This window comes from Panthera leo, chromosome B3 (assembly GCF_018350215.1).
Source record: "Panthera leo isolate Ple1 chromosome B3, P.leo_Ple1_pat1.1, whole genome shotgun sequence".
Lineage (NCBI taxonomy): Eukaryota > Metazoa > Chordata > Mammalia > Carnivora > Felidae > Panthera > Panthera leo.
Genome location: NC_056684.1, coordinates 107606608 through 107629866, shown reverse-complemented (window position 1 = coordinate 107629866; position 23259 = coordinate 107606608). Strand labels below are relative to the sequence as shown.

Genomic DNA, 23259 nt, shown 5'->3' with positions numbered 1-23259 from the left:
TCATGTGGGTGGAACCCTCATGAACGAGGTTAGTGCCTTTATAAAAGAGGCTCCAGGGAGTTCCCTTAACCCCTTCTGCCATGTGAGGACATAGAGAAAAGATAGCTATCACCAGACACTGAATCTGCTGCCACCTTGATCTTGGACCTCCAGCCTCCAGAACTGTGAGAAATGATTTTGTGTTGTTTAAAAGCCACCCAGCCTGCGGTATTTTGTGAAAGGAGCCCAGAAGAATGAAGACACATGCTCTGGTTCCTTTTCATGAATTAAAGTCGCCCTATCACCAGAAGGGGAATAAGAAGTCCCCTCTTTAGTGGTAGAGTGTTCAAGTCTCTCCTGAGGAGGCAGTGCGGCCCAGTGGCTAACGGTATAATTTGAATTGTGGCTTTACTACCAGTTAGCAGTGTGGTTGCTAAGCCTTTCTAAGACTTGGTTATTCACCTAAATAACACTAATAAGATTGTTATAATAATAGTGCTGGAAGGATGAGGGCAGAAATTCAGGTAAAGACTGACTGTCACAAATGCTCCATGTAGCTCTTGTTGCCATCATTGGTATTAGTCTTTGGATTTACCGAAGTCCCTGTCAAGTTGGGAAGTCATAATTCTTAACAATTAAATGTGGGGAAGACTCTCTCTGGGATGAACAGAGAGCAGATGGATGGATAAGCCACAGAAAGGAGAACAAGAGCAGAGCTCGTGGCCCAGAGTCTGATGCTACCTACCATCAGGAAGATCTCTGAACTCCCTCCGCCACCAGCAACCCCCTCCAATCATGCACTGGGTGGAATTCTTTGACAGGAAAATTCCCATGCTGGAGGCTCCGGGGGAACAGAGAGCCTGATCAAGGAAGCTCAAAGCACAGGCCATCTTCAGCAACCTGTGGCAGCTGCACGCCTGAAGAATGAGTGGAGATTCCTGATTCTGTTCAAGCGGAAGACTCCCACTGCTGGTATCCAGCCTGGCTCCAAGCTCTTTGCCCACTTCTCTGCCCCACAGCTGAGGCTGAGACAAGGGCCGCATCTAGTTGAGGCTTTAGGGCTCTGCCCTGAGAATTAACATTTCTGTATCGTGCCTGTCATACTTCCTTTGCTTTCTCTCTTCTTTCTGGCATCGTCGATCCGTCCTGATGAATTCTTTCCTAGCCTCACTCCTCTCTTCCTGTTTTGACTCTAAGATATTTAAGGATATTCAGTTTTTAAAGTTCTTTCACACTTGCACAGTGATGTCAATACTGTTCTGAGCCCCCAAAAGGAACAGTGTTAGCAAGGCTAATAAATTGCCAGTTTAAATCAGGAAATTCTTTTACTTTGACATTCATGCTCCTAAGATAAAAATGATTTTTTCTCAAAAGGAAACAATTGCATCTCAAGAGAAAGAAGAGTTTATATGGCAACTAAGCTACAAAGTTGTGTAAAGAGGAGGAAAACACTGACCACAGGGAAAAAATTTAAAAATAAACATCGTCTAACACACTCACTGTTACATTTCCCATCTTACCCAATCTTGCGTCTGAACAAAGTTTCATCTCCTATCCCTTTGCATTTTGAGATCTAACAGTGGCAACCAGATTTTAAGCCCCAAGTATATTATCATCAGAAAATTGTGTGCCATGACGCAGAGTCAACATTCAGGAGGGGCTACAAATGATAAATATCATCAAGCAGGACACTGCTCGTCAACAGTTCACCTTTTGGTTGCTTGACTGGTGAGCTGTAACCCCAACTGACCGAGATTCTTATCACAGTAATTTAGGGCAACAGTCAGCCACACTCTTCAGTGTAGGTATGGATCCTTAAAATGGAATGGATTGCTTCCAATGTTAAAACAGAAAAAGAGAGCAACAATGTGTTCAGCACCTTGCAGGGGCTGGCTGTATGAATTCAGGAATAATCTCAGTGCAGCAGTTCAAGCCGATTTTATGAACACCACATGGGGGCAATTCTGGTTTGCAGGCAATGTGTAACACTAGGTTATTTATTCTAAGGGACACATACCTTTGTAAATTTAATTCTAAAAAGATTTCAATTGATTAACAGGAAAAACAAAAGGGTGGATGAAGCCAGGAGGGCAAACAGCGGATGAATTAGGAGACAGGTTACCAGCGACCAAAACTCACCTGTAGATGATCCCTTTCTCGTGTAGGAACATGAGCGCCGAAATGATTTCTGCAGCATAGAAACGAGCTCGTGCTTCATCAAAACGACGAGACTTTTGAATGTGAAACATCAAGTCGCCCCCATTCACAAACTCCATCACGAAGAACAGGCGATCCTGGATACAAACACAAGAGAGGATCCAACGTGGTGTAACCATTAGCCTAGAATCTGGTCAGCATCATGTTACCTTGGGCGGGGGCGTGGGGAGAAGAGGTCGTCAAGTGGAGGTACTCAGTGGAATATCCTGATGGGGTCAGTGCAAAGCATGAGGGTGTTTGTGGGGGCCGGGGGGGGGGGCACGTAACACCTGGATCTCCTTTAAGTAATTCCACACAGCCTTGATCTCTGCATTAAACAAAAAGTAGGAAAGTCTCAGGAGCCTTTGGTTCTAGTAGCAGCTCTGCACTTAAACGCCACGTAACCTTGAGTTTAATTTGTTTTGGACGTCGGACGTTAGCAAAGTGAGGATGAGGGCAGGATCCCTAGCCCAATCATGGGGTTTTAGAATGTGGAGGAGAGCAACATAAATGGAAAGGCACATGCCGCTCCTCTGGAACATGCAGGGTTAATTGCAGAATGCAAGGGACACCTACCGGGTCCTCACACTTGGGCAGGGAACACTCACAGAAAGAGGAAAACATTTTAGACAAGCCTGTCAAACAGCAGTCTAACGACAGCCTCAGAGTAGCCCCAGTGTTAGAAATTCCATTCGGGCCATGAGGAAATTCCCGAGTTAGGAGTGGAAAGGTGCAGACTGGTGGGATGCTGGCTCCACTTGGAAGGAGCTCTCAACCTCACAGAGGAAAGGGCCCTCACGGTTCCCCATGCCAGTGCACTAAGTACTGAGCATGTGGTGTGAACACAGTGCCTTGATTAAGACTTTAATAAAAGGAACGTGAAGCCTCAATGAAAAAGCGAAGTCTGTAAGACTGACAGTATCAAGTGCTTTGTTTCAGGAACCTCTGAGGTCAGTGGATTTCCTTACCCCCTCCACTAACATCTACGAAGTCCCTGGGTCGCCAGGCACTGAATGAGGTGCTGGGGATCCAAGAGAGTAGAACAGGCATAATGTAGATACAACCTCTACCCATACAGAGTCTGGTAGGGAGACAGACACTGATTTAAAAAAATAAACAAGGAGTCATATAAACAAATAAAGTTACAAATTCTGGTAAATCCTGTGAAGGAAAAGGGGAGGAAGAGGAGACATCTGGTCATCTGCCTGGGGGTCAGTGGAGGAGTCTCTGAGCGAGTGACATGTAAGCAAAGGTCTACAGGATAACCCCGCAGGGCCAGCCCTCATCGTTTTGGGGGCGGGGGGGGCGGGGGTGGTGGACGTCATTTTGAAGGAAATTGGTTTTTGCCAATTCACAAAGGATGTGTACTGACAACTCATCTTTCCTTGTGGTTTTCAGTGCCCCAGCTTTGTTCACAATGTTACCCCGCATCCACAGCTGAGCAGTGGACACAGCTGTGCGAGTTGTAGCTCACACTCCCAAGTCACCACTGGTTTCATCAGGCCTTCCAGATCAGAAAACAGGACTCATGACCTCTTAGTGCTGATTTTAAGTAAGACCTTAATTCAGAGAAAAAAAAAAAAATCCCCTGGGTCTATGAAACTTCTGTTAATGAGAAGTATGAATTTAAGAGTGAAGATGGGGGGAGGTGGGGCGTCTTAGGTGAGCATCCAACTCTTGATTTCGCCTCAGGTCAGGATCTCATGGTTATGGTTTTGAGCCCCGCATCAGGCTCTGTGCTGACAGTGTGGAACCTGCTTGGGATTCTCTCTCCCCTGGTCTGTGTGCCTCCATAGCTTGCAGGCTCGCTCATGCTCTAAATACATATATACATAAACAAACACACAAACAAACAAATATTAAAAAAAAAAAAAAGAGTGCATAAGGAACGACAAGGTTCACACACACAAAACCAAAACCAAACAATAACAAAACAACTCTTGAGGTTGGCCAGTGTAAGTCAATTGAAAGCTAAATACAGTGAGCCATCTGACTGAGCTAGTGGCCTTCATTTGAGTGTGACTGACAAATGGAGTGGCAGATGTGGTTAGGACAAGCTTCGATGAGCAATGGTGTTCTTTATTTTCCATATGGGAAAGACCCGAGAGCAGGGTAGCAGTGGAGTGGGATGGAGGCTAAGTACGAGATGGAGATACGTCCAAGAGCTGCATCCGCACAGGCCACTGTAATGACAATGCTGTGTCCATTTTGAAGGGGTGGCCAAGGGGGACACGATGAAGACTCAAGTGGTAAAGCCACCCAAACCACCCCTCGACAAGTAGGTAAGTCTTACACATTTTTGTTAACCAGCCTGTTCACCTTCTTCATGGCTGTGACTGGCAGTCACGTGAATTCCAAGAGCTCGAAATACCTGATTACTGGAATTGGGTCAGTAGGTAAGGGGCCATTCCTTAGGCTGCTGAAAGTCAGTGTAGTTGGCAAGAGTTCCTAAGGCAGTAGGCATCAAAACGATGAGGGTATTGTAAGGGCAATTTCATCCATTTCTAGTTTCCCCCAAATCGTTCTCATATTCTCAAGTCTGAAAAGCCAGAGCAGGGGCTGAGTTCCAAATCTGGGGGAGGAAATACTGCCTTCTTGTCTCTTTCATCTGTTCCTCAGCCCAGCCCTGGAGGTGGGTTCTCAGAAAAAGTAGGAGGGCCAAGGGGTCACACCCGCCTGTGATTTGCAACAAGGTCATAAGCCTCAGGAATGCGAAAATAGGGGTTTCTTTTCATTTAGACTTTCATTTTCTTAATGCTTATCTATTTTTAGCATGAGTGGGGGAGTCACAGAGGAAGACACAGAATCCGAAGCAGGTTCCAGGCTCTGAGCTGTCAGTACAGAGCCTGACATGGGGCTTGAACCCACAAATGTGAGAGCGTGACCTGAGCCAAAGTCAGACGCCACCCCGGCGCCCCTCAGAGTTTCACTTCTAACTTCCTATATGGCACCACCTAGAACAACTCTCATCCCTGAGGCTACTTACAGCTCTCGAAGCAAGCAGGAAGGGGAAACAAGCCAGCCAGATATAATGACAATTTACCAAAAGTAATGGTCCATCCTATCAAAGACCTAAAATAATGTCACAAGGTAGGAAAATAAAAATGTGTTCATCAACTCACAGAATGCCTTTGCTGAGAGGAGCCCCTCTGTTTACACGCATATCTCTTCACCCTAATAATGGCCTTTCTGACACCTAAAGTCACCAGGCCATGGAGCTTGTTGGAACAACATCCAAATGAGATACAATCAGCCCTGGTTTGGGTCCCAGGGCTCCATGGGAGTAAAGAGTCTGAGTTCTGGTATGCAGGCTTTATGGTACCTAATAAGGCTTTCAGAGATCTTTTACACTGTTAAGGTTCTCAACCAGAAGGAATGTTTACTGAGCACACGCAATACCAAGTCCTGGGGAGAGACAAAGTATTGTAAAGTGAACGCGACCCCACACCTGCTCTCCAGAAGTTCAGAGAAGTGTGGATAGAGCACATCACCCCAGTGTACTCAGAGCAGTGGAGGCACACAGAGGCTGTCGTGGGAACAGATCAGGGCACCTGAGCAGCCTGGAGGCTGGGGTGGGATGTGGGGAAAGCTTCCAAGAGGAGCTAATTCCCCAGCCTTGAAGGATGAGGAAGCAGGAGTCAGGCTGGAGTGGGGAGGCATCAAGGTATACGAACAGCTGAACTGTCAGGTATGAGGCAGGGTACAATGGCTGCAAAGGGAGACCGTCCCTAAGTGCTGAAGCTTCTGAGTGTGGGGCATCACTGGAATATGCTGCTTTCATAATCAAGTGTTGACAGAAGAAGCAAAAGGCTATGGGGTGCCTAGGTGGCTCAGTCGGTTAAGTGTCCGACTCTTGATTTCGGCTCAGGCCCTGATCTTGCAGTTTGTGAGCTCGAGCCCCGCATCGGGCTCTGCGCTGACAGTGCAAAGCCTGCTTGGGATTCTCTCTCTCTCCTTCGCTCTCTCTCTGTCCCCAGCCCCCCTTGGGCTCTCTCTCTCTCTCAAAATAAATAAACTCAAAAATTTTTTAAAAAAGCAAAAGGCTAGTTAGGGTACTTCCTTTCACCCCATCCTCAGGACACCGACAGCTGAGAAGTTCAGGACTATAGTCCTGTTCAGAGAGAGGCTCACTCACCTATCGGTCTCTACAATTATAAGCCCAGCGTCTGGGCTAAACCAGGTGGCAGCTATGGTGCTTGGCTGGAAAAAGACTCCGCGAGCAGAACCCGCCACACATACTAACACATCAGCTACAAACGCAAATCAGCCCTGCTAAATGTTCCTGCCCTGGAATGAGTTCCACCAACCAGAGGGAAACCTTTCACACTTAGCGCGTGCCCTTTACAAAGCAGAGTCATGGACGTGACGTTGTGACAGGAGGCAGGAGATCGCCTCTTGCCTACGACTCCACTCGCAGTCTGCGCTGTTGAAGAACTAGTCTCCCTCACCACCCGACAAGCACGAAGTTACGCTTTACAAACGCAGCTGTGAAGCAAGTAGAGGAAACATCTGTCGGGCCCCCCGAGTTTAGGGAGGCAGGGCATAATAGATTCAGGTTGCCTGTGAGTCACTTCTGGGGCAGGGAGCAGTTTCCAAATCCCACCTATGGCAGTGAGTACAAAAACAACTGTTTCTGTGTTTCAGCCTGTGTAGACAGCCATTCCAGCTTTTCTAAAGTCCAGTCTCCTAGAAACCGAGTCCTGGACACCTGCACAGCTTTCCCCGAGGACTCTGGCTCCTCTCAGGTAAATTTTGCTCTGATCTGCAAGGTAAGAAACCCAAGGTCCCTGAGACTGGAGACCGGTGTAACCTCAGTTCTAAAGCCAAGTGGCCCAGCCCTTTGTCCCTTACTCCTCTTTTGTCCCCCATTCAACCAACCACAAATGCAAGTCATTAACACGGGTGAGGAACACCTGGGGGAATAAAAACAACACAGAAATCCCTTTGTCCCACGCCTCCCTTCGGATTAGGAGGCCAAGGAGCTGGTGCCTGGTTAATAACAGAATTCCTGTCATCACCTGCCTGCCTCCATTAACCCGCTGCAGCCTGGCCCAAATCTGTCCTGGCTATCAGTTCAGGGCTGTTACTTCTTAGGGGTCAAAGGGGATAAAAATATCCCCCAAACTGATAGTGGCTGTCAGTATGAGCAGTGTGCATTCCCTAAAGGCCCTCATAAAGATTGTTCTTTAAGAATTAAACTGAGGGGACCGGGGGGCTCAGTCGGTTAAGTGTCTGACTTTGGCTCAGATCACGATCTCAAGGCTCGTGGGTTCAAGCCCCGCATCGGGCTCTGTGCTGACAGCCTGCTTTGGATTCTGTGTCTCCCTCTCTCTCTGCCCCTCGCCTACTCATGCTCTGTCTCTCAAAAATAAATAAAACATTAAAGGAAATAAAATAAATGAAAATGAAAATAAAGGAATTAAACTGATAGGCAACTGTATACAGAAAAGTTCGAGACAAAACACTTGGGTCGATGAAAAGTGATATACCAAGATGATAACCTGTGACAAGACAACATCACCTGAGGAGGATGACTGTAGAGGAACCAGGGATGAGATCACCTAGGGTCACTGTGGTAGGTACCTTTGGAGGTGTCTGTTCAGCTCATTGATCCCTTTCTCAGAGAACTGCCCTGGCATGGTCACAGGGGGCCATGCTGGATACCCTGCAAGCAGCTAACTAGAGCAAGCTGGCCACCCCCTCTCCAGTATCTTTCCCAGAAAATCGGAACTGAGATGGAAAGGTTAATTTAGGCTGTGTGGGGTGCAGGAGCTGAGGAAACGTGAATTAGGAAGCTGAGGTTATCTGTGTTGTGTGACCACGTGACACGTCTTGGTAAAACAGAGTGCTGAAAGCACGGCTGGACAGATGGATGGACAGAAGGACAAGAGAAAAGAATGGAACAGAAACATAGAGTGAGGCAGAGGCAAGAGATAAGGGCGAATGAGGGAGCCAAGAAGGAAACCACCTGGGCCCATCATGCCTTTCCACTTCCAGATCCGGAAGAGACATGGACAAAGTTGGCCCTTGGGTTCTGTGAAACACACCCTGTATCTCTACATCTTTATTTTCACTTCTCACTTTTTTGCATGACCTTGGGTAAACCGCTTTCTGTACTTGCTACCAGGAGAATTTTAACTGAAACACACAGCAATTCTTAAGGGGCAGAAGGTTTACTTATTCACAAATCTGGGATAATAACACACTACAACGACCATGTGCAGATTAAACCAGAATCAAAGTGCCTTGTCAGGGCCAGGCCCAGAAGAGGTTCCACAAGCAGAAACTGTTATTATTAGTACATCATGCAAACAGGCTAACGTGTACTCTAGGAGGTCCTGCACCCAGTGCCCAAGTCCCTGATGTCACCAAGACAAAGCACAGCATGGTGGTGAGGGCACGGGGCCTCTGGAGCCAGGGCGTCTGAGATGCCAAAGCAGCTCCCGCTATGCTGTATTTATTTTCTGTCTCAAAACTCCAATCTGCAAAACGAGGATAATAAGAGGACTGAACTCACAGGTGTACAAGCATTACATGATTTAAGCTAAGAATGTCCAACGGTGCCAGGCACACAGTGAATGTTCACTAAGTGTGAGCAAATATCATCCTCACTATCACTACGGCTTCCACCGTCACGGCCGTCTGCTCCCAGGGCTCTGGCCCCTCTGTGGGGGGTGGGGGGGGGTGCTGTCCTGGGCAGCGGGCTGCCCTGCATGGATGCAGAGATGGTGCCTCTCAGGCTGGCAAGTAGACAGGAATGACATGGCAGCCAAAACAGCAATGTGAATGTGAGACAGGAATCTGGAGGGTTTAAGGAGTCAGGAGGACACCTCCGCCAGCCGCGGGGGCACTTCTGATACTGCGTGGTCATGGCCTTGACCTATTAAGGAGAGCTTTTCTTTCTGGGAAGTGATTACAAAGCAAGAGGTCACAAAACTAGATTTGATAACCAAAACATGCCAACCGAGGGCTTGAGTTCCAGCAAGTTTTCTAAGTTTCTAATAGCAGATGATAATATTCTCTACTTTAAGAGCTTGATAATCATAACTGATACTGTTGCAAAGCAAATGGACTGCTAACACATCAGAGTGAGACTTTTTGTAGTAGCTCTTCTCCCTTTCCATACAGTTGCTTCACTCTTGTCAACAGAGTGAAAAAGATTTTTCTGTTTAAAGCAAGAATCCATAGTCTGTACATGTCCTCAACAGATATAAATCTTCAGTTGAAGATGTATTACAGCGAGGATGCAGATTACCTTTCGGAAATAATTCAAAGAATAGCAACAACATTTACCGTTAATGAATTGAGTGATGGTTTTAAAGCAATGTTAAGCTGAGCACCACATCTAGACTTACCTAAGTTCTCAGCAATTACTTTGGAATTATTTCTGAAAGAATAACACACCAACCCTGTATCAAAAGTTGCAGTGTCACTGACTGGTTGTGGGCATGGAGAAGGAAATCTCCAGTAACAGACAGCATTGTGTTGAATTTCTCATAACTGCTCCTTGCTTTATGATTTTGCTCCAACAAAGTCATCCACAGAGGGAATAGGGCGTTCAAATCAACAGGAAACAGTTATTGACGTCAAAGAGGTCACAGTGGAAAAGCACCCTCATGAGGAAATCTGATTGCACCATGCCTGAACTGGAAACAACTTAAATTTAACCACATTAAGAATGATTACAAAGGCTTCAAGGAAGAAACAAGGACAGGGAATCTAATGGCTTCCTTTTTTTTTTTTTTTTTTTTTTGGACTTACCATTTTGTGCAGCCCAGAAGATATCAGACGTTAATTCAATCACTCAGCAACCCCTCTCTCAAGCCCACAGGCATGATACATCCTGTCTGAGCTCAGACACTAGTCTTCAGGAAGGTGAAATATGTCTCTAATATAACAAGCCCTTAGGAACCTGCATTTCAAACCTGGAGGGACACTCGGCTCTTTCCAAGACTAAGACTTTTCCCAGTTACACTGCCTATCGTCACCTGTAGTGAAACGTGACAAGGCTCACCGACATGTATAACGGACTGGGCTGTGTGAGGCAATCTAACTTGCAGTTCAACACACTGGGAGGCATTTGAACCATAAGATTCATTTTTTTAATGTTTATTTATTTTTGAGAGAGAGAACACGTGCAAGTGAGCAGAGGAGGGGCAGAGGAGAAGTACAGAGGCTCCTAAGTGGGCTCGGCACCAACTGCAGAGAGCCCAATGCGGGGCTTAAATTCACGAACCTCGAGATGACACCCTGAGCCGTTCAGACGCTTAACCGAATGAGCCACCCAGGTGCCCCTGAGCCAGAATATTCTTAAAGCATAACTAAGCAGTCAACATGACTGGAGACAGAGCAACGTCAGGGCTTAAGTCCTTCCACTTCCTGGCAGAGCCCTCTCTGGTCTGACTTGTACTTGAATGATAGCACTCAGTAATTCCCAAGGGGAGAGGGGACAGTGATCAATATCACAAATACATTCTCTAGTTCAAAATATCCAAGTGCGTGACTTGCCATTAATGAGAAAATTTATCATAAAATTTTAAACTGCATTGTTTTAAATAGAATTAAATCATAATGTATTTTATACTTCCAAAAAAAAAAAAAAATGGTCCACACACATCTTGCCCAGTCTCATTGGGCTGCACTGGCCTTGTGTGCTTGGTGTTGTTTTCTGTTAAGGACCTGAAACCTCTGAAGGCAGAGCCCGGATGGAAATGACACATCTCTACTACCACCAAGCGTAGTGCCTGGACCTGGCAAAGGGTAAATAACCCCTTGGAGAGCTAACATGGCAGGAGGCCATTTCTGGTTTCTACGACGATTTAAACTAGAACGTCACAAAAGCTGGAACCAACTGCCAAGATCAGTTCTACCCATTTATTGTATGTAAGGGCAACGAAGTAAACTGCCTTACCTGCAGTTAAAATAGTTCATGGAAGAGCTCGAAATGAGAAGCAGACCTGCTTCACGCACCACTTCATTTCCCTTTAAGAATAAAGCTTTGTGATTTTTTTCTCTGTTTTTAAAAGTAATTACAGGGGCGTCTGGGTGGCTCAGTCGGTTGAGCATCCAGCTCTTGATTTCAGCTCAGGTCATGGTCTCATGGTTCATGGGATCAAACCCCGCATCGGGCTCTGTGTTGACAACAGGGAGACACCTTGGGATATTCTCTCTCTCTCTCTCTCTCTCTCTCTCCCCCTCACTGTCTCCCTCTCTCTCTCTGCCCCTTCCTGGCTTGTGCACACACTCTCTCTCTCAAAATAAATAAACATTAAAAGAATAAGCAAAAGTAATTACATGTTCATAGTTCAAATGTAGTTATAAAGTAAATACATGGAAAACCGAGGAAAAAAATAAATAAAATGAAAATAAAATCATCTATAATCCTGATACCCAGAGATAGAATCCAAATACAAGGGGAAACAAAACCCTTTGTGGCTTTTAGGATACAAGGAACTGGCGATTTCAGGGCAAACAAGAAATTTAACAAGGGTGTTTTTAATTAGAATTTATTTACCCCTTATGCCCTACTTACCACTCTTTAAAGAAGAGAAAAAGAGAACATGAAAAATGTATCTTTCCTTTTCCACTTATATTACATAAATTTCCTGATGTACTTAGTCATTGAACTGTGAATTTTTTTAACAGGTGCATACTATTTTCAGTGCTATTTCTATGAAGTCCTACAATTAGCTGGACCTCTATTTAAGTTAATGGAAATAAGAGGATGGTATGAGTATCTACTTAGGATACTTTATGATAAAGATCAGTTTTATTAGCCTGGAAACACAGGCATCTTAGAACAGATTACTGCCAACTGGTCATAGTGTTTTGATTCTGAATTAAATTCACAAATTTAAATTCTGAACTTTGGTTTACCAAGACGATATCTTAGGTTATAATTTCCTTTTTAGAAAAGGTTTCATCACTTAAAAATATGCACAATAGGATTTTTTTAAATTATTATTTCACATGGTACAACTCTCTGTGTAAAGGTTTTGGTTTAAGCACCAAATAGAAGGTCTATTAAAGATACTTATGGATCTAGGGGTGCCTCAGTGGCTCAGTCAGTTGAGCGTCTGACTCTTGATTCTGGCTTAGGTCATGATTCCAGGGTTATGAGATTGAGCCCCATGCAGGGCTCTGCGCCTGATTGAGCATGGAACCTGCTTAAGATTGTCTCTCCCTGACCCTCTGCCCCTCTCCCCTGCTCGCTCTCTCTCTCAAAAATAAAATAAAATAAAATAAAAAATATATATTAATGGATTTAGTTTGTACAGGGCTATTGGATAGAGTAAAAATGCCATTTACTATTTAGATCATTTTTCATGACAGAGGTTCCTAAACTTTGCAGCCTCTTAAAGAAGGCAAGATTTCATCTCTCCGTATGATCTGTGGATGAATTAGACATGTCTGCCTCACAAGAGGAGATTCTGGGTTATAGTTGTCTAAATAATCACTCAGAGAAGCAGCAAATCAGGCCAAGAATATTCGGTCTGCCTCGAGAGGATGCCTGGGAATCTGTTAGCCAAGAGTCTGTTCTTGCCTCCGCTCTACAGTCTTGTAGTACCTGCCGAATTTCCACCTGGAATGTGCATTCCATGTGCTATTTTGAGTTTTGTTCCTTCTAGCACAGCCACAGCGCATTCTTCTCCGGCCCTTCATCTGGGGAATGAGATGTGCTCAAGCAAACGACGCCCCCACAGCCCCTTTCCAAACCCCTTCTGCACTATGGGCCACATACTGATCTCTGCTGTCCATGGAGGAAAAAAGACACAGACTTGACTTATATAAAGGTAGGGAGACCAAAGCATCAGAGGCAGAGTCTAATAAGATGGGAAAGCAATCACCAATAGTTTTAAGGGTTTAGCCAGGGGAGAGGATATCGTGTTGGCCTTGTAGAGAAGCTTCAGTTGGTTACGTGGAGTTCCGATGGGCCCTTTAAAGTTGCAAGGACCAGAGCAGAGACTAAGACAGCAACACCAACAGTCTCATCCCAGATCCAGTTACAGCTTCCAGTCCTGTGGTGAACTGACTTCATGTGGGCACTGGGTTCCTCCTCCCATGAAACCACTTCCTTCTGATTCTTCTTTCTGACTTTCTGCCACCCTTCTCCACTCTTCCGTAGAATTCTTTTCTCAGCTCTCCTCTCCTATCTACAAACACCTACCGAAATATTTTAAATTACATTTTGGGGGTGCCTGGGTGGCTCAGTCGGTTGAGTGTCTGGCTTTGATTTTGGTTCAGATCATGATCTCACAGTTCATGGGTTCGAGCCCCGTGTAGGGCTCGCACTGACAGGGTGGAGCCTGCTTGAGATTCTCTCTCTCCCCCATCTCTGTCCCTCCCCCACTCATATGCACTCTCTCCCTCAACATAAATTATTATTTTTTTAATATTAAAAAAATTACACTTTCTACTATATACCCAGAGGACACTGAGGACACCAAAATCCAATTTCCCATCTGAACCATGTTTCTGAGCAACAAACATCTTACCACTTGGCTTCCTGCAAAGCGAATTCATCATACTCTATTCCCCCAGGCTCCCAACTGACCAGAACTGTGACCACTCCTCCCACTCTCTTACCCTAAAAAGTCCTATCGATTCCACCTCCTTAGTATGTCCTTGACTCCACTCAGTGACCGCTGCCTTGGAGCAAGCAGGTCCGACAGGACCCTGTTTCAGCATCCTTACCAGATCTGCTACCCCTGGTCTCCTCTTCCTGCAGAGAGCCACCTCCTAAAATGCACGTCTTCCGTTGCTCTCTGGCTTAAAACCCTTGCTAGCACCCTTCACCTCCATGATTGAGTCTAAGTTCCTTTGCAAAGGATGGCAGGCCCATGATGACTTTGCTTCATCACTACCCACATTTCCCCTCCTGCAATCCTGCTGCATCGACTTATTTGGGGTGTCCTAGGCATACCATACATTTTAATCCTCTGTGCCTCTGCATTGCTATCACCTCTGTCCGGGAGGCCCGTCCTGTGTCCTCTCCTCAGCCCTCTATGACTGTAGGGCTCAGATGCATCCTCAAAATACAGCTGAGACAGCTCTTTCTCTCAGAGCCCTTTCAACCTCCGCAAGGGGCAAGTCATGACTTTTCTTCTATCCCATGGTTATAGGTGTCTGTGTTTAAGATGATCCTTGACTGAAAGCAACTAGAGGGCAGGTCCACATTTTGTTTTTCCTTATTGCTTTCAGTCCCTGGCACACAACGTGCCCTAAGGAAACATTTACTGAAGTGAATTAGAAATGCAAGATAGACCTAATAGTACCATTCAATATAGAAACAGCCAACGTGTCCAGTGGTTAGGGTCTACTTTCAATATTTAGACAGCACTCAGTTCTGAGGTATCTAAAGTATCTGTAACTGTAAGTTTGTAACTGTAAGTTTTCCCTGTATGGCAAACAAAAGAAAATAGCAAGCATGCTTCCCCCAAAGCACACTGGGATTGCTACTGGCACATTTTTCTACACTGGTTGAGAAATGTTTCTTAAAGCTTTGATGATCTCTGCTTGTAAAACCCAGTCATACGCATCACACATGGGATGGGAGTCTGACTCACAGATAGGCTGGCACCCTTTGCGATTCAGGGTGGAGACGATTTTCATAAAAAGTTACTGATTCAACACCTTGATGGCAAAGTGGAAGCAAATCATTCGATGCCAAAACAAGAGACGCTGTGCTATTTCGATCTCTTGCTTTTAAATATAAGCCATTGTAAATATATGCTCGCTGAGCTAATCTTTGGCTCCCTAGACGCCCCAGGCTCTGATACGTCTGCCTTATCGCAGCAGGCTTTGCTGTTCAGAGCTGTTGGCAGTGTGCTAACCCTGGCTCACATTCAACAGACCCGCTACGCTTGCACCCAGTTTCCTCCCAGCCACGGCCCGAGACTGAGCAAATGCCTCAGTGCAGCCACTGAGAACTGTTACAGGCCCCCAAGCAAGAACTTTGCCTGTCAGAAGAGAAAAAAAAATGCTTATAATTTGATGAGGAGTATTTAACACACTTTGCTTTGGTCCCTGTAAAGACTAACGTGATCTTCTAGTCCATTTAACTTTCTGTATCTAGGACAGACCACCTGATATTCATATAAGACAGTGGTTTCCTTTCCCCCACCCCACCCAGGGGACATCTGGCAACATCTGGAGACAACTAGGGAGATGCTATTCACATGCAGTGAGCACAGGCCAGGGATGCCTCTGATCCAACAATGCGTAGGACAATCCCCCATAAGAAAAGATTACCCTGCCCCAAATGTCAGGAACAGGAAAATGACATGACACTATGCAAATAAGTGAATGTTTTTTTACGAGGAAGTTTGAAAATCCACCAGACATTCGATTGTTAAAACTGTCTGGCCCGTTGGGTGAAGGTCAGGGTAGTGGGGATAAAGTTCTGAGCCAGGTGGAAGCAAGCTTCCTGCTTCCTATCTGTTCTGAAACCCAAGTACAAAGGGACAAATCTAATGATCAGTCCCTCAATTCTACAGGCTTCCAGAAGAACTTTAACCAGTGTCTAGGTCAGCTCTGCCGTATCTGTTCCTGACGTTGGTGGTGGTATCTGACTCATTTTGAACTGCCTTTCACTCACTGGTAAATAGACCCTGGTTTAGAAGGTCTGGGCTTGCTGCTAGTCCCCACTTCACAAGGTCATCATAGCTCAGGGCTCCCTGGGAGTGAGGAGGAGAGAGGAAGCACAAGGAAGCAGACGAAGGTGCTTCCCAAGGTCCACCGCTGAGGAAGGGAACCGCATGCATTGTGGGAAAGGGAGGAATTGTGCTGGACTGACTTTCCCCCTGTGTTTTAGTTGGGAATTTGATATTACATCATTTTTAATGTTTAAAATCTCATACACCATAAGAATGGAATTAAGAGACTCTGGGAAAAGCTCCAAGGATCCCTTCGTGACACCGAAGCCGTAAGTCATTACAAAACATCCTCAAGAAGCAGGCAGGAGTGAGCTAGAGATACAGCAGGCTCTTTTGCAGTACAAATAAGCTACAAGTTGGATGCCTCCGCAGAAAGGAAACAGGAACTCCCTGGGTGGCCCGAAGGGAAGACTGGGCATGCCCAAGCCCTCCAGCAGAGGCAGGGAGGGCTGCTGGTGAGCCAAGGTATCAGCTGACAACAGAAGGCAGGAAGGGGGTGAAGAAGAGCCCTGCACACCAGCAGAGTCAGTCTTGATGGCACGGGGTTAACGTGGGGGAGGCTGGTGTCTCGGCAGCCCTGTGCAGGGACTGTCAGTGAAGAGGCCGGTTTCCCCAGTGGGATGAGAATAACCGTACAATGGCAGCGGGGAGCAAGGAAGCAGGCTGGACTGGGCTGCTGCCCTTCCGCTTATGCCTCCTGCTTTGAGCCCCCAAGCCCAGCAGTGCTAATGGACCCATCGCCAAGCAGAGGTCGCGCTGACAGCTTGAGCCACCCAGGATCTTCACCAGGTTCTAGATCCACCGTGCCCAGGTAAAAAACAGGAGTGTGCTTCAAATGCAAATGTAGCTTCAAGACAAGCGCCCTATCGTGGCTATTGTAGATAACGCGGCAATAAACATAAGGGGGCACATATCTTTTTGAATTAGCGTTTTCGTTTTCTTTGGGTAAATACCCAAGAGCGGACTTAACTGGACCATATGGCATTTCTATTTTTAATTTTTTGAGGCGTCTCCATACAGTTTTCCACAGTGGCTGTGCCAATTTACATTCCCACCAACACAGCATAACATACAAACTTGTCGAACCACTATGTTGTGCACCTGAAACTAACGAAACTAGTTATACGCCAACGAGACTCGAAAAAAAAAAAAAAAAAAGACAAGTCCCTTAGACTCTCTTCTAGGCACATGGCTGCTCTGAGCTTACGCTATACGGAAATCCCAGAACTGCTTCTGTGACCAACCCACCAAGGAGGGTCGCCAGCTGATTTGACATTATAAACAGCCTATTCAGGCCCATGGACTCCCCAGGAGAACCTCAGCTCCATGAGGGCAGAGTTGCCTGTTGTCTGTTTTGTTGTCCAACAGAGTTGTCTGTTTTGTTCACTGCCGGCATCCTCAGGGCTAACAGCAGAGCCTGAAACCCTGAAGGCACTCAGTGCACATTTGCTGATTGAATAAACACCTTCTAGCCTCACCGGCCAGCAGCAATTCGGTACACTTGCAGTTGAGCTAAGATTATCCGCACAGACAAGGCTGATTCTGTGTTGGGAGGCCCTGGATAGGCAGTTGTTGGACTGAGGGAAGATGGACACAGCTGGGCACTTACGAGTGATGAAGTAGTTACAGAAAACTCAAGTGTTTCAAAATTAGAATACATTGCAGTCTATGGTTTGCGTGTGAGCCGTGGTCAGGTTTTCATGCTGCACAGTTCTGTCATCAGGGCGGGGTGGACGCCCCCCAGCCACTCACGAGTGTAGCTTTAGGCCTTGGCCTGAATGCCCCAGTCTTGGTAGGACTCAATCCAGCTTCCGAGGGAAACACCTGCAGGCCGCCCCTTGGTGTTGCTTACAGCTCAGATGCTAGTTACTTAGCCTTGTAGCCATTCTGGTTACATTTCTGAGGAAAGATTGGCAGGACGTAGGAAAGATTTCCCCGGGGTTCAGTGTTCATTTTCTTTTTCAAAATTTTTTAATGTTTGTTTATTTTTGAGAGAGAGAGAGAAAGAGAGAGAGAGAGAGAGAGCTCACCCAAGCAGGGGAGGGGGTAGAGAGAGGGGGAGTGGTAGAGAGAGAGAGGGAACAGAGGATCCGAAGGGGCTCTGTGCTGACCGCAGAGAGCCCAACGCGGGGCTCGAACTCACGAGCCAGGAGATCATGACCTGAGCCGAAGTCAGACGCTTAACCGACTGAGCCTCCTGGGCGCCCTGGAGTGTTCATTGTCAGCTACCTTTCCTTTTGTAGTATGACTGTGTTTACTCCACGCTCTCTACCGTATGCTTTTCCATGTGCATGAATCCTCTCTTCCCAATCAGACTGAGGATTCAAAGGACTGTTTCTCTTGCTAGCAGTCAGCGTGATCCTGAACTGATAGACTTTTCACTGAACTATTTGGCAAAAGGCCCATCGCATTCTCCTCCTTGAAGCCAACCCTGGCACTTCAAGCCCAGTGCTTCAACACAGGGCCCTGCGGGGGCCAGAGCATCTATAGTCTGGCAGGTTCCCAGTCACAGTCAGGGAAAAGTCCAACAAAGCACTTAACACCACCACGCTTGGACAGTCATAGGGAAGCACAGGGCCCATTGTGACCAGGGCAAGTCTTGGATACACGGAGGGAAATTACACACAATCCATGAACCAGCTTACCGAATATGGAAGTGGCAGGTCTACATGATCTCCAGATCGTCAGGTGGGTGATGGCTAGTGACAACAAGGCCAGTTACAGCCCAACGACCTCAAATTGAGAAGCACGCCAGCTCTTTCAAACCCCTCTGTCACACCAAGTCCCCTGGCAGTCCTACCCGAGCAGGGAGAGCCAAAGGAACAGCACGAACTTCAGATTCTCCTATTTCCCCATTCATTTTCATGGCCCCATTTGGCCACAGAAAGCCCAAGAGGACAGAAGCAAAGGTCACAAATGACCCCCCCCCACACACACACACACACAAACCCAGAGTCTGGAGATGGTCTGTGTGCGTTTTGTCCCCAGATGGAGCGCTACTAATAAGCTGGGAACATGCCCAACTGGGAAACACCATGTTCTGGCTCATTTTCTATTTCGATCTGAGCCAAAGGCAAACTCTAACACATGACCCATAAGCAGACCAAATAGTATTTGTGGCCGTCATTGCTCAGGGAAAGGAGGAAACCTAGTTCCAAACAGATAAGGGGAAATATCCTTAGGTGGTTCATAAAAGGCTACAAAACTATGTATTGTGAAAAACTGCCCTCATTCCTGCCTAATGACACTCTTCTCAGCTGTACACATTCCAGGGAGGAGACATTTCTATCTGAGGTATTTTAAAAGTAACGGCATAGAGTATTAAGCCAGATGACCTGGTTAAGAATCCATGGTCTAACTCTTGCTTGAGGTATGCTTGGGGGCAAATTATTTAACCTCTCTGGACCTCTCAGTGTCCAGATTTTTAAAATGAAGATAATAGTATCTACAACACCCTGGACTGTTGAGGGTATTAAATGAGATATTTCTTCAACAGATATTTATGAAATGCCCACATGCACAATTGTACAGGCACTGGTAATGAATGAGCACCTAGAACACACACTAAAGTCTCAATGAACAGTAGCTGCTGCCTCCATTTCTTCTTCGCCCACCCCCTCTACCAAACTGGGACCCTCCAGGCTCCAAGAATTGACCAGCTATCTGAAGGCATTAACAAAGGCCTCTTCAGAACCCTTGTCCTTTCTAGCTCTTTTGGCTGCACCTTCCCCTCTCCTCACCTCACAGGGTCTCTGCCCCTCGTCTGGATGTCACTGTAACTCAGGGCACCATGGGTAATGCTTCTCCTGGGGCCAAGTGTGCCTTCTCTTCCCTTAGGCCAGTTGCTAGCCCCAGATCAGCAGACAAACAGGCCTGGTGACCGCCGCCAAATACCCACTAAACACTCAGGAAAGGGAAAAAAGAGCTGGAGAGACTGGAATGCAGTCAGGGCTGTGCGGGGGTTGAGCAGGGCTGTGCAGGGCTGTGCAGGACTGTGAGGCTATGTAGGGCCGTGCAGGGCTGTGGGGTTGAGCAGGGCTGTGCAGGGCTGTGCAAGGCTGTGAGGCTGTGCAAGGCCATGGGGCTGAGCAGAGCTGTGCAAGGCCATGCAGGGCTGTGGGGCTGTGCAGGGCCGAGCAGGGCCGTGCAGGGCTGTGGGGCTTTGGGGCAGGCTGCAGCTTCCCGCCCACCACATGCGTGAAGCTAACTGCAGGGTCACTCTCTGCACCAACGGGTCCATTGACAGAAAAAAACCAAAAAACACATTTTCAGGTGGAGGGGCTTATACAGAAAAAAAAAAAAATCTAATGAAAGGACCTTCTTAAAAACAAGGGGACTACTAGTTAAGCCAGCAGTAGAACTCAGAGCTCTGACACTGAAGGCAGCAGTGGAGCCACCTGCCTGATAAAATTCTGGAAGATTCCTTCCAGAGCCACGTGACTATCTTGCTATCTCATCTGTCTGTCTGTCTGTCTCTCTCTCTCACACACACACTCCTAATACTTCATACAACGGTATAACTGCAAGGGAGAGAATAATGTCCCCAAGCACTCACATTGCCAGACAGTTTTCATAACGTATTTCAAGGGTGACTTAAGTACATGGAAATCACTGTGCACCAGTTGTGTAAGCGGACAGCATGTAGCACACAAGTTTCCCGGACACTTTAACCTTGGGAAGGAGGATTTCTGCTTTGTTGATCAATATTTGAGGAGTGGCTTCTTATGCAAAGCTGTGTCCCTGCCAGCATTCCAGGTGCACTGCTTCGTGGACAACCTGTGCAGGCGGACACCCTGGGCCCTCCCCGGCAGCCCAGATGTCCTGAGGAAACACTGACAAGTGAAGGAGGGGTGGGGGTAGAAAATGAGAGCATTGGGCTTCTGTCCTCATGAAGGAAGGGTCCATGCACCCTGTGGCCCCCCTGAACGCAGCAGGTTGCAAACACAGACTGGAGCAATCCCAAAAAAGAGAGGCTCTGCTGTGGCTTGTCTCTCTGACCTGGGCCCGGGTCCTGCGGATGACAGACAGGCAGTTCTTGGGCACCGGGCACAGCGTGTCTTATGTCTTCCAAATGGAAATTTTTGCTTCAATAAACTGGGTCTCTGAACAAAGGCTAAGGCATCTGACCAGTATTTACTTTGCCACTCCCCCTCCTGCTACTGCCCCGTCTTTGTTCTTTCCTCCCTTCACACTCAGCTGAGGCTCCAGGAGGAGAGCCAGTGGACAGCCCCTGGGAGCTGGGGATGGGGGTGGGGAGGCCTGGATTCCGGGCCATAAATGCCAGGATGCTCAGCTGCTGACACCAGAGCCACTGATGAAGACGAAAGGAGTGTGAAGGGAATAGAACCTGGAAGAGTCGGGAAGGCAGTGTTCACTAGGCCTGCACCCCCACAGGGCCCTCCCCCATCCCCCCCACCCTCAACGTTAAAGAAATATAGTCACATTACCCAAATCAGAAAATAGAACAAAGAAGAAAAACTATCCGCCACGTCACTACCTTCATTCTATCCCTGGTAGTTTATTTCACATAATTTCCTTCCTGACTCTTTTTGGAGGAGCTAGGTTTGCCCATTCACCATCTGGGCAGATCCTGATGTGGATATACACTACCAATCATCATAAATTCTGTATTATTTCCTGGGCTCTAACTTCCTAGCTCCACCATTTACTATATTAGATTTTGAGCAAGGGACTTAAGTCCTCAGGACTTTATCATTCAGCAAAATGAAGACAATAATTGTACCTATCTTATAGGGCTGTTGTAAGAAGCGTAAGCAATAAATAATACATGCTAGGTGCTTATGACACGTTGTCATTCAACAGCTTAATATTCATTATCTCTTTACCAGCTGAAAAATCTTCATCACATTTAAGTATTTTATTATTTAAGTAAATTCCTGTTCCTGAATGCTCAAGTTGGTTCCAATATTTTCCTATTATAAATGGTGCACTGAAAAATTAAACGTCTTTGTATATAACGTTTATTTTTATTGCTTAGGCTAGTTTCAGAAATAAAACCAACAGATCCCAGAGTATAAACATTTTTATGAGGGGGCACCTGGGTTGCTCAGTCAGTTGAGCATCCGACTTCAGCTCAGGTCATGATCTTGCGGTTTGTGGGTTCGAGCCCCGCATCAGGCTCTGTGCTGACAGCTCAGAGCCTAGAGCTTGCTTCAGAATCTTTGTCTCCTTCTCTGTCTGCCCCTCCACCGCTCACACTCTGTCTCTCTCTCTCTCTCAAAAATAAATAAACATTAAATAAAAAAATTTAAATACTTTTATGAGTCTTGATCCAGATTATCAAATTATTCATAAACTATTAGGAATTATGCTATCGCCAATGTATGAGGATGGCAATTTAATTATGTATTTGTGAGTAACATGCAGTATTAGGAAAAAAATTGAAGGCAGTAATTTATGAGCACACAATCCTATGAAGCAAACTTGATAAATTATCTACCAATTTGAAATTGACCTTTGTGCGTTTGCCAAGAACTAGAGTGGCTCCCAAAGTCCTACTATTAGGGGTTTACTATACCCTCTATATGGGGTCTATGCTGGCCCCTGGGAAGCCCCAGGACATTTTTCTTTGGTGTAAGGAAGGAGGCAGTCATCACAGCAATGAGTCTTACTCATTTTGGAATAGTGCTGCACATGTACAAAGCATTTCTGCATTCTCTCCTTTGGTCCTCACCACAATCCTTCTTTCATCTTAACCATGAGAACTTTAAAGCCCAAAAGAATTTTCAGGTAGACTTCAGCCACTCAGAGGAAAACAAAGTTGGAAGAACTCAGGTCTTCCACTTCCAAGGGCAATGCTGCTTCTATAGCAACAGGTTGGAGGGGAGCCAAGGCAGACAGGAGGTGCTTAGGCAGATGCTGAATCAATGACATGTGCGCTGATGGGTCAGAGCACAGTGGCAGCTCCAGGGTCAGCCCGACCCAGAGGTGAACCTTGTCTTCCCTACTTACAGTCTAAGCGACCCTCTGCCTCTGCAAGTTTCCTGTTCCCTTTCTCTAGGCCCCAGGGACACTCACTCCACAGGGATGGACAGGAGAGAGTAAGAGTTCTCTAAGGGTCTTTCAATTTTTTTTTTAAATGTTTATTTATTTTTGAGAAAGAGAGAGAGACAGAGAGACAGAGTGTGAGCAGGGGAGGGGCAGAGAGAGAGGGAGGCAGAATCTGAAGCAGACTTTGAGCTGTCAGCACAGAGCCTGACACAGGGCTTGAACCCATGAACCGTGAGATCATGACCTGAGATGAAGTCGGACACGTAACTGACTGAGCCTCCCAGGCACCCCTCTAACAGTCTTTATAACGAGACAATACTTTGTAGACAGCTGGGATGTGACCCCAGTACCTCACCTCGGCTCACTTCTAAATGCTGACGGTAACAGTTCAGCATAACACACAGATCAGCATCTCATT

The 23259-nt window shown here is 46.5% G+C and overlaps 1 protein-coding gene across 1 annotated transcript in view; it reads right to left on the bottom strand.

The window, feature by feature from the left end:
* The window catches only part of PRKCH (protein kinase C eta), a 230632-nt gene that overhangs the window by 70653 nt on the left and 136720 nt on the right, over positions 1 to 23259 (bottom strand). Inside the window, exon 10 of the mRNA XM_042943436.1 lies at positions 2119 to 2273. Coding sequence (XP_042799370.1) covers positions 2119 to 2273 — 155 coding nt within the window. The remainder of the gene's footprint in view (positions 1 to 2118; positions 2274 to 23259) is intronic.